The sequence below is a fragment of the Sinocyclocheilus anshuiensis genome, unplaced genomic scaffold (assembly GCF_001515605.1).
Source record: "Sinocyclocheilus anshuiensis isolate Anshui unplaced genomic scaffold, SAMN03320099.WGS_v1.1 scaffold560, whole genome shotgun sequence".
NCBI classification, from domain to species: Eukaryota; Metazoa; Chordata; class Actinopteri; order Cypriniformes; family Cyprinidae; genus Sinocyclocheilus; species Sinocyclocheilus anshuiensis.
The window spans coordinates 963,503-975,177 of record NW_015554116.1 but is presented as its reverse complement, the minus strand read 5'-3'; the positions used below and the strand labels follow the sequence as shown (position 1 = coordinate 975,177).

At 35.1% G+C, this 11,675-nt stretch overlaps 2 protein-coding genes across 4 annotated transcripts in view; both read right to left on the bottom strand.

Moving 5' to 3' along the window:
• Positions 1–3,639, bottom strand: part of LOC107669804 (protein FAM163A-like) — a 12,743-nt gene extending 9,104 nt beyond the window's left edge. For 2 of the 3 annotated variants that reach the window (XM_016462201.1, XM_016462203.1), the window contains exon 1: positions 2,576–3,009. The gene's annotated coding sequence lies outside the window, so the exon portion shown is untranslated. Of the gene's footprint in view, positions 1–2,575; positions 3,010–3,596 lie in introns of those variants that run through there. The other variant, XM_016462204.1, reaches the window with a different exon arrangement.
• A 3,333-nt stretch (positions 3,640–6,972) lies between these two features.
• LOC107669834 (tudor domain-containing protein 5-like) overlaps positions 6,973–11,675 on the bottom strand; it is a 16,578-nt gene continuing 11,875 nt past the window's right edge. The window contains exons 14-17 of the mRNA XM_016462258.1: positions 11,220–11,333; positions 10,974–11,114; positions 7,522–7,669; positions 6,973–7,417 (exon numbers count right to left, since the gene is read on the bottom strand). Of these exons, the coding sequence (XP_016317744.1) occupies positions 7,218–7,417; positions 7,522–7,669; positions 10,974–11,114; positions 11,220–11,333 (603 nt within the window). The 3' untranslated portion in view covers positions 6,973–7,217. The remainder of the gene's footprint in view (positions 7,418–7,521; positions 7,670–10,973; positions 11,115–11,219; positions 11,334–11,675) is intronic.

The following is an 11,675-nucleotide window of genomic DNA, read 5'->3' as shown; positions in this document are numbered from 1 at the left end:
TTACAAATTATAATGAAAAAAGATGTATTATTATTATTATTATTTTTAATAATAATAATAATAATAATACAATTTTGAATATAATATCAATACTAACTTGGAATTTAATCTGATATTTATACATTATAAAGATATAAAAAGTGAAATATAATAACATAATAAATAATAAAATTATTCATATTATTCATATATGTATATATATATATATATATATATATATATAATTTAATACATAATTATTTAATAATAATAATAATAATAATAAGTACTAAAAAAGAAAATAAAAAGGAGAAGAAAATGGCATTCTACAAAATAATAAAATTATTAACTCACTGAAAAACAAACAAACAAACAAAAAAAAATTACAAACAGCAGTGTTTCAAATATAATCTAAAGAAAATAGTCCATTTTACTGACAATGCTGTCCTAAAATATCTTAAATGTAGTTATTTGGGGGTATAATCTCTGGCTCTCCATATTAGTTGTTGGCTCTATTCTGAACTGGCTTTAATTCATCTCTACTACAGAGGGCTGGGACGCAGCTCACTGCATTAACCAATTTCCAGCCTCTAGAGCCCATAAACAATGACCTTTAGAAGAACTGATATCCTGTTACGACACACGTAACTCAGAGAATGGAATATAACCCCCTCACTTTTTAGTAATTTATTTACTTAAATAATTTTCTATTTATTTTTTGCTGTAACATTCTACACAATAATGCGGTCTAGTAAAATAATACAGAATAAAAAATAATACAACAATTTTTTAATTAATTAATTGATTAATAAACAACAACAACAACAATAATAATAATACTAATTATTATTATATTTTAAATAAGTTAAATAAAAAATTGTCTACTCTAGACCCAAATCAAAATATCCATCAAAAAGGAACATTAATAATGGTAATTTAATAGTTTTTCTGTTTTAGTCATTTAATAAAAATCATTTATTTTTTAAAACTGATACAAAATTCACTAAACCATTCTATAACTAAAGATTTGTTTCATCTATAGCATTAAATGAGTGAGGTTATCTTGTAAACCAATCAACCTAACAAGTACTAGTGAGACATCATTGTAAGCTGCTACAGCATTTTAAAATAAGACATTGTCTTTGCAAAATCACAGCTCCAGTTTCTAAATAATTCAGAATAGCACTCCCACAGCAATATTCTTCCATCACCAGCAGTTTTGGTCAGGTATGTAGGTTGAGTTAATCCGACAGCTTCTGGAAAAGCTTATTTCTGTGTTTCCTCACAGAATGCATTTGCATTTTGGTCGGCCACAAAGCCCAGATGCAATCAGCATCTCTGTTAGAAAACATCTCCTCTGAGATTAGTGCAAAGAGGGATGTGCATTCATGTACATTATGAACTATAGCACAGAACTCTAAACCCAACTGCTTTCAAGCTGTGATGATCCTGGTATAACATTCCTATGAGGTTTAGGATTAAGTTTAGGTTTAGGGTTTGAGTTTAAGTTTGAATAACATTCCTATCAACCACCTTAAAATGTTAGGCTAAACCACAAGAGAAAGATTTGCTCTGCAGAAGTGCCTTAAAGGTAAACAGCTAGCCTCGGTTGTAGTTGTCACACCTTTTCATTAAAAATATGTATTTTTTATTCTATTTATTTTGTGAAAATATCTCTATTCACCTTGTTTGTAACGTAAAAGCGGGCGTGGCCCTTTGTAACTTGGGCTTCCAAGCCTTCCAGTCTCATTTGCTCCAGGGTTGCCAGGTCTGCATAACAAAACCAACTCTATTGCTAGCCTACTCGAACTAGCCCAATCACATTCTGGGGGAAATTGGCAATCAAATTCACTCCAAAATGTCAATAGGGGGCGGGGTGATATCGTGCTGGGTTTGTCCCTATTTTACACAGCACTGGGTTGTATTTAACCCAGCATTTTTTTAGAGTGTATGTTGTATAATTTTTATTTTACCTTATTGTCATAGTTATCAATTCTTTCTGCACTTTGTTAGAATCGGAGGTCTCGCACAGAAAACAGCTTACTTCTGTATTGAAAGAAACAAAGGTGGATGGCAAGTGTGCAAATTATTAAATTAAACTACTAGGAGTCTATGTTTTCTGAGATATTTTCGTGTCGCGAATCGCTAGGCCAATTGTTCGTTTGGGGAACGGTTGCCATATCAGCTTTTAAATACATAACTATACGCACAACCTGTTTCCCAACGTGATTTAAAAATACATTTGTCCTTTTAGCTACAAAACCTTATAGCCTATAGCCTAGTTGATCGATTCATGACTAAATGTCACTTTGTTTTAGCCCATCTACGTTTTATAACAATATCTATAGTTTAGAACAACAAGCATACGTTTAATAAACAAATTTAATAAACGTAAATTAAATTGAGACTTTTTACCAAAGTAAAGTAAAAATACAAAACAAAACCCACACAGATCAATACGGTCGTTATCACAATACTACCATTATTCCATCAAATTCATTTGGATTAAGTAGCCTAATTCAGTTTTCGTCGTTTCTTCTCATCTAATTTAAATAAAACAAATGAACAGGATGTGAAAAGACAAACCCAATCGTACCTTCAGTGAACGTCTGTAGCCTGTTTGGAGAGAGGTCTGGAGACGAGCGCTCGATCATACCATCTTTCCTCCAATTATTTCCACACAAAGGGACTAAAAACTTGTTCTCAAGACCTAAAATCTGTCGGTCTACATGTTTCGATTTACGAAGCTTGTGGTAATGCCCATGCAAGTACAAGAGAAACAGCGAAAGGAGGAGTTACTCCCTGCGCGCGGAGAGACTGGAGGAGACGCGTGCGCTCAGATGAAGGATACCTACACTATACAGATCAGAGACTTATTCATAGTCAGGCAGAGGAGATCTGTGGCCGCTTTCTACTTAAGTTTTATTAAAAAGTTTCACTAAGCATAATATAAGAACTAGATTAAAACATGCCCCGCTTCTTTATATTTTAAGCAGTAGGCTATCACAATTGTGTTGTGTTGTAGCTCGAGCGTCATCACGGCTGTGGTGACAATATTCAGTTCTGTCAGGACCACTATCGTCAAAGATGATTGACAATTAGCATACAGTTTGGATTGGCGGTATGGTTCTGTTCTGGGCAAGAACTTCCTGCGCATCCATGCAGCCTAGCATGGATGAGAGCAGGGAGAGCAGCGATAACCCCCCCCCCAGGGTAAACAGAACAGAACTAACATAAATGTATTGCAGATATTGTTAAAGTTCAATAATGTTATGTACACATTTTAAAATTAGTCTGATTCAAAGGAGAATCAGAAGGCTGAATCCTGACTGACAGAGGAGGAGTTGGGGATGGAGGAGGGTAATTAGCTACTGAGCAATGCGAAAACTGCTGATAATACTGAGGGACCTTATATATGAATGCTTAGATAGGTGTCGTATTCCCATAGGTAGATGGGGATCAGCTGAAGGTCAGCTGATGCGAGCTTGACTAACGTGACCTGCCAGAACTAACGCTATGCTTGATTTCTACGTCTGTAAATTATATAAATTCTATACAATAATTCAATAAACAAGTCATTAATATCACGTAATGGAGTGTTTCACAAGTTAGCTCACATGTTCGTAGATTTAGTGGCCTATTAATCGGAAGTATTACACAATAACAGGACATTTCGCTTTTGAAAAAGGTGACTTGGCTGAAAATTTGACCGTAAAAAAAAAAACCGTATGAAATGTTATGTTTGAAGACAAAAAACAAAACAAAAACAAGGTTTGAGAGCAACATACAACACGGCGTTATTAGATTTTTGACTCAAAAAAGCTGAGGGATAACTTCGCTACAGCAAGTCCACATTTTGACTCTTTTCCATAAAGTACCACAGGAAAACCTAACAGGGGTAGAACAGGTTTCTATGGTAACCAGTGGCATCTTGGCAGGGAAAATGTCTGTGTGGGTCAGTGAACCAGGGTAATATGATTTGCCATGCAGCAGTGTGCTTTAATTCAATCCGTATCAGAGCTCTCTTCCCTCTTGCATTTGCACAAAGACTCTCCTAATGGCATAAATCACTGTGTCATTCTCCAAATTCTCTCAAAGTTCATCAGTGAAGAGCTTTCAAGCTTCAGAAAGGACAAAAGAATCATAAAACAATCCATTTGGTGATGCTAATGGCATAGAAATGATTGTTTTGATGCTCCATATAGAGGCAGAATGCCGAGATATGATTTGAAATGAAAAGTCCTTATGTAATTTGTATGGTCTGTCACATAAATATAGACATACTAGCATTGTTCTAACAACCAAAAGTGTCACCACAAAAAATGACTCACTGCCTTGTTTTGCTTATGGAGTTCAACTTCCATTATTGGAGCTGGCAGAGGTTAGCAAAAGATATTAGAATTCATCAGCTGTGGCAAAGCATATTATAAGCTTGACGAAACAGAGAGAGGAAAGGCCTGGACTGCTTTTTGACTGCATGTGATTTGATTTTATGGTTCATTTTCGCCGAGATATGATTTGAAATGAAAAGTCCTTATGTAATTTGTATGGTCTGTCACATAAATATAGACATACTAGAATTGCTCTAACAACCAAAAGTGTCACCACAAAAAACGACTCACTGCCTTGTTTTGCTTATGGAGTTCAACTTCCATTATTGGAGCTGGCAGAGGTTAGCAAAAGATATTAGAATTCATCAGCTGTGGCAAAGCATATTATAAGCTTGACGAAACAGAGAGAGGAAAGGCCTGGACTGCTTTTTGACTGCATGTGATTTGATTTTATGGTTCATTTTCATTAAAATAACGAAAAATACTAACATGCATTACATTTCATAACACTAAACAGCTAATGGAAATGCAATCAACCTACTACTTATGAATGTAATCACTTGTTTCTTTGTTTAGCAATCATTTCAAATGACTGAAAAAATTGCCAGACCTTTACACTGAAGGAGGGTCCTTTTGACTTCAAGTCTTAATTATGCCATAAATATATAGAAATTATCACATACTGAGTCATATCCACGAAATTGTCAAAATTATGAGATACTCAAAATTATGATACAAAATAAAAAGTCAAAATGATGGCATAAAGTAAATTATTATAAATCAAAATTATGAAAATAAAGTTCAATTCATGACAGGTCATAACTATGAGATAAAAGTCAAAAGCATTAGATAAAAAAAAAGTGCATTACGGGGTGTTATAATGACATAAATCGAAATGATGACATTCTAATTCACCACAAGATAAAAAGTAAAAAATACATCACCTAAACTGAGATATGTCAATATTATGAGATGAAAAGTTGAAATGATGACAGCCAGATAAAAAGTCAGTTATGGGATAAGTCATAATTATGACAATGTTGATATTATGACATGCTAAGTGATAATTATGACAAGTCAGTTATGAGATAAAGTCAAAATGAGATTCAACTGACAAGTCTAAAGTTTGAGATAAAATAAAATGATGAGAGTTAATTTATGAGACAAAAAAGGCAATTATGGGATAAAAAAGTGAGATGCAAGATAAAATTGTGATATGCAATATGACAATTTTATAATTCAAGTCATAATTTTGAGGGGGAAAAAATACAAAATTTGACAAGTTGAAATTGAGATTTTAAGTCAAAATGATGAGAAAATGTTTTAAAATCTCATTAAAAATTATGAGTAATCAATAACTTTCAATCAGAATTGCGAGTTTATATCTTGCAATTCTGAGAAAAAGTCACTTATTAAAAAACTCATAATTGTGAGTTTAGTCAGAATTGCGAGATTAAAAATAAATTAATAAAATTAAATAAAATGTTATTTCAATTGATTCAAAAATGAAAATTCTGTCATAAATGACAAAAAAAATTACAAATAAAATTGTAATTTTTATGACAATTACAATTCTCAAATCAGGTTTTTGCCTCAAGTTTTTATGCCATATTGACTTATCAGTTATAATTTACCAAAGCATGATTTCTTTAATTATGTAACAAAAATGGACATGAAAAGGCATAATTATGACAGTCAAAATTGACCAAACCGTTTTTTTTTTTATGTGGCAGAAATGAGCTTCCATACTCAGAAAAATGTGTTTCTTCAATTAAACTTCATTAGCTTAGTGTCCAATGCTAATTTGGTTTCGGCAACATTCAGCTTTCTTTTCCACCTTCTCTAAATGAGGTAATATTTTTTGCTTCCCCAGCTGCTCTTGTTAAGATACCAGGCGTCTTCAGGGCCTTGAAGAAAGCTCATTAAGATGCCATTAACACTAATTGGACCAAACAAGGAAGAAGATTCAGGACCGGCGGAGCTCTACCAACCTGTACCCTTCCCTTGACTCCACTGTTTGTGTGGCACATTATAGATGCACTTGGTTACACGGCATCCTGTTTGAGTAATTTAATATTTCAACATGCTCAGTGGAGCAACAATCCTCCCACGGAGGACTAAATATTCCAAAAGGCGGAAAACCAGTGGGAGGAATTGATCGAAGGTACATAAAAGAAAACAAAACAGGGGAGTTGGGAAACCACTGATTGAATTTCGTACACTGCAGCACGTTTTTAGAAACAATCCAGTAAAACTAGAAAACACTGGTCACGGAAAGATGAACAGCGCATCGGTAGCATGTCCACATGTGTATGAAATCGAATCAAGCTTGTAATGACATTGTTTGACAAACTTGTTTGACATTGTCTTGCCTTTGCAGATCAGGAGTGGCTAATTTTTTTGCGAAAAGTCCCAGAAAAGCGGTTCGAGCCAGAAAATTTGCGCTCAAACACAAGGACTCCAAAAAGTATTCTGTTTTGTTATACCTAAAATGATATTAGATGCAAAACAGACACAATTAGACACAATTTTCAGTGTATCCTCCTCTTTTTTTTTTTTTTTTTTATAAAACATTTTGGTTCTTGATGAAAGAAAAAATCTGAATCGAACACCGAACAAGCAACTTAATAACAAATAAAACAAACAAATGGCCAGTTTGGTCCATAGAGAAAAAACAAAAACACACAAAACTTCAGCACTGTACATGCAAATACATAAAAATAAAGAACAGCGTGCTACTGGAGAGATATTGCGCTAAAAAGAATAAGAAATGTATCCACTTTGACGTGCCCTCTGCTGCTTTTCCTATATATCATTTGATATATTTCTGGGATGTTGCAGCCAAAAAACGAAAGAACAAAAGTTATTGAACATGACAAAAGTACAAAACGCACCACTTCTGGCCGGTCAAGCTATGTAATTGGAGCGCCATGGTAGGATGTTTGCCCCGGCGGACAGGCGCGCAGCTGGTCTCAGAGCTAGCGGAGATGTGTGGTGCTGGAACAGAGGGTTTGGAACTGGTCCCAGATGAACTGGACTGCCGAATAACTGCATCATAAAGTGGGAGAGCTGGGGCTGGACCAGATTAACGGGTACACCTGGAAAAACTAGGAAAACTCATGTCGTCAAAGCAAACATAGTTGATTTGGATTTCATATGACTATTTTTGAGGAAGTAAGATATTTTGTATTGTGGCATCGAGGTGCTGTACCTGGATAGCTGGTGTTGATCCTGATGGGGCCAGGGGTGTGAGGGCTGGTGCATGTGGTTGAGATGGTCTTTGGTTCAATTGGAGATGCACACATCTGCGGTTCACATACTGCTGCTTGGGCAGGTAGAGGAGTAGGCACAGTCTCAGGCTATGTGAAAAAACATGAAAAAATGTGTCCACGTAGATCATTTAATTTGCTTTAGAAATGTTCAAAGGGATAGTTCGGCCAAAAATGAAAATTCTGTCATTAATTACTCAGGCTCTTGTCATTCCGAAACTGTAAGACTTTCGTTCACCTTCGGAACACAAATTAAGATATTTTTGATGAAATCTGAGAGCTTTCTGACCCTGAATAGACAGCAATGCAACTGACGCGTTCAAGACCCAGAAAGTAGTAAGGACATCATTAAAATAGTCCATGTAACATCAGTGGTTCAACCGTAATGTTATGAAGCTACGAGAATACTTTGTGCGCAAAGAAAACAAAAATACCGACTTTATTTGACAATTTCTTCTCTTCCGTGTCAGTCTTTGATGCACGTTCACGTACCACAAAATATTCGGATACGCAGTGCCTTGTTTACAAGCAGAGGAAGACACACTCTGTACATAAAACAGTCTTTGTAAACATGTCTGAAGATTTCGACAGAGTTGATGACTTGCAATTTTTTGCCCAGCCTTACTTATTTGAACCAGAATATACAGACGATGAACTAAGAGAGATGGACCTTGTACATCAAACACTGGCTCCTGCGTCAGCAGCACCACACACAGTTGTCGTGGTACTCTCGTGAATGGCGGTGGAGACTGAAGCAGAAGAGAAGAAGTTGTTGAATAAAGTCGTTATTTTTGTTTTCTTTGCACACAAAAAGTATTCTCGTATATTTATAACACTACGGTTGAATCAGTGATGTCACATGGACTATTTTAATGATGTCCTTACTACCTTTCTGGGCCTTGAACGTGGAAGTTGCATTGCTGTCTATGGAGGGTCACTGATGTCACATGGACTATTTTAACGTTGTTCTTACTACCTTTCTGGGCCTTGAACGTGGAAGTTGCATTGCTGTCTATGGAGGGTCAGAAAGCTCTCGGATTTCATCAAAAATATTTCTTAAAGGGGTGGTCAATTGGCTATTTTTGAAGGCTTGATTGTGTTTATGGGGTGTACTGTAACGTGTTTTAGCTTCGTTTAAAAAAAAAAAATCACATTATTTTTCACATATTTTACCTTTATTCTACACCGCTGTTTCCATTCTCCTAAAAACGGTCTGTTGACTTCCTGGTTCTATGAAGCCCCTCCCTCAGAAATTCATAATGGGCACAGATTGGTTATTGGCTAGCCCAGTGTGTTGTGATTCGCTAAACACCTAGTGGATGTTGTCCGGAAACGTCCCGCCTCTTACTATAACAGGTATTTGCATGTGCTCCAGTGTATTGTAAACAATGGCGTCAATATTGCCTTATCAATTTGAGCCCAAGTCAGACCAAGATAATATTACTGAAGAGGATCGAGTAGAACCTATGCAAGCACGACCCATACACAACGTTTTAGAATGGTATGTTGTTGTTTTTTTGTAGTTGTCTCATACTTTTTAGATACGATGTTATTTGTAAATGCTACAGCTATTTGTTACCTTTTGATATACGGTATTATCCTTATTAAAGCTTTAGTACAGCATAATAAATTATTGCGTTGTAGCATTTTTGTAGAGTAATTGTTTAATTTTTAACAGTAATAATTTATAACAGTAACAAGGCCTCACCCCGTTTGTTGTGTGTTCCCGAGGGCAGGGTTTATGTAAAAAATTTTTTTAAGGAAGAAGCTCATTGTAGTCCCTACCAGCCATTTGTTGTAGGCCTTAAAAAAGCGAATTCTGTAAAAGACAATTTCTCCCTTTGCATTGAACTTTGAGCATCGTAACTTCGCAGATGCTGTTTATGCTCAAACGGCAACATTACACACCAACTAAAGTTAAAAGTTAATAACGTTATAATCAAGGACCCCTTTAATTTGTGTTTCGAAGATGAGCCAAGGTCTTGCATGTTTGGAACGACATGAGGCTGAGTAATTAATTACCTAATTTTCATTTTTGGGTGAACTATCCCTTTAAAGTATTGTCTTAATTGAAAGCTGAAGTGAGTAATTATCATCCCTGTAGAATCACTAAAGGGACCTTTGAAAACAATTGGATGGAGAAAAAATCTAAATCAAGCAGGTTTTCGTCTGTCGTTGGTCAAACAATCAAATAAACAAACAACATTACATTTTAATTAATATTAGCAATCATTCCATTTTTACTTTTACTTTCTGCATAGTGTTCACCAGCATAACTCTTGCGCAAAGTTTACACGTTGTGATATCCATTGGCTCGCCTTCATGGTTTAAAACAGAAATATTTCAACATTGCGATGAAACCAATTACCCCCGTACCGAACGTACCAAACCGAACCGTGACACCACAGTCGTATCAAACCGAACCGTGAATTTTGTGAACCGTTACACCCCTCATATATATATATACACACACACACACACACACACACACACACTGTATTTCAGCAAGTATTTTAAAATAAAGTAAATATATATTTTTAATATTTTAAATATTTTACACATTTTAAACAATTAAGAATATTAAATAATATTTTCAATTTATATATTTCAGCAAGTATTTTGACATCTTCAACATTGCGATGAAACCAATTACCCCCGTACCGAACGTACCAAACCGAACCGTGACACCACAGTCGTATCAAACCGAACCGTGAATTTTGTGAACCGTTACACCCCTCATATATATATATACACACACACACACACACACACACACACACTGTATTTCAGCAAGTATTTTAAAATAAAGTAAATATATATTTTTAATATTTTAAATATTTTACACATTTTAAACAATTAAGAATATTAAATAATATTTTCAATTTATATATTTCAGCAAGTATTTTGACATCAAAAATGACACACTCCAGCTTTAAAAGAAACAGCAACTGCTATGCTAGATTTTGTGATTTCATCCTGCAAATAGCTGAAAATGACTATTGCATGTCTCTTGTAGAAACTTGCCTTTTCCGATGAACTGTTCTGTTGAATGATTAAACAGATGAACCTCTGTGGAGAGGCTAATTAAAATTCTCATCTAATCACCACACAATTAAGATCAACTGCCTCTCAAAGGGCTCAGCGGGAGAACGGGGATGTAAAGGGGAGCAATACGTCAGGAGATTAAATCTCCAGACACACAGCACCTCATGTCATTCAGAGTGATGACTGTGTTCTAAACACTGTGAGGAATGAAAGTCTGAAGCCTGGAGCTTCATTCATGAGCACTGGGATCAGATTTTACCTAAGGCTTTACCTCTTTTTACCTGTCAAATATATGTGACACTCCAAAGCTGTCATGTCATGCCTATTGTGGACGAGTTGGTATCCTTACTTTCGATTCGTCTTCAGTCTTGATGTCAGGTTTTAGTTTCGTCTTATCTGTTTCGTCTCTTGCTGTCCATCCCTGATCCCATTCACTGCAGCATAATGAGTCTTCAGCCTGCGGAGCCTCAGACGGATTTACTTTCTCACTCTGAAAGGAAGTATGAGGTTTAAATAAATTAATCCAAAATATTATTGTGTGTATGTACATATACATATATATATATATATATATACACACACACACACGACTCACTTTAGTCGCAGTGTTGACGTCAGGAACATTTATAAACTCGAGGGCAGGAATGTCGAGGGTTGAGTCCACATTTATGGAGTTAAAGTTAGTTTCTTCATTTTCAGAGCTGGAAACCTGGAATGAACAAACCAGAGTGAATGAACACTTGCTGACTACTTTACTCTTTTGGTTAGTTGCCCACAAACATTATTATAAAGCTACCGCAATATAATACATTGTTTTAATACAATACAATACAATATTACTATTAAAAATAATTGCACAATACAGTTTCATTGCCTGTAAAAATATTTATTGTCTGTAAATTTTCTCAAAAAATTAATTTTAAACCCATGGAAAACAACATAGTTTATCAGTAAACTACAAACTTTGTCTTTTTTCCACATACAATACTACACATTTAAAAATGATTATTTATTATATAGCATATATAATATGTAAAAAAGTGTGTGTGTC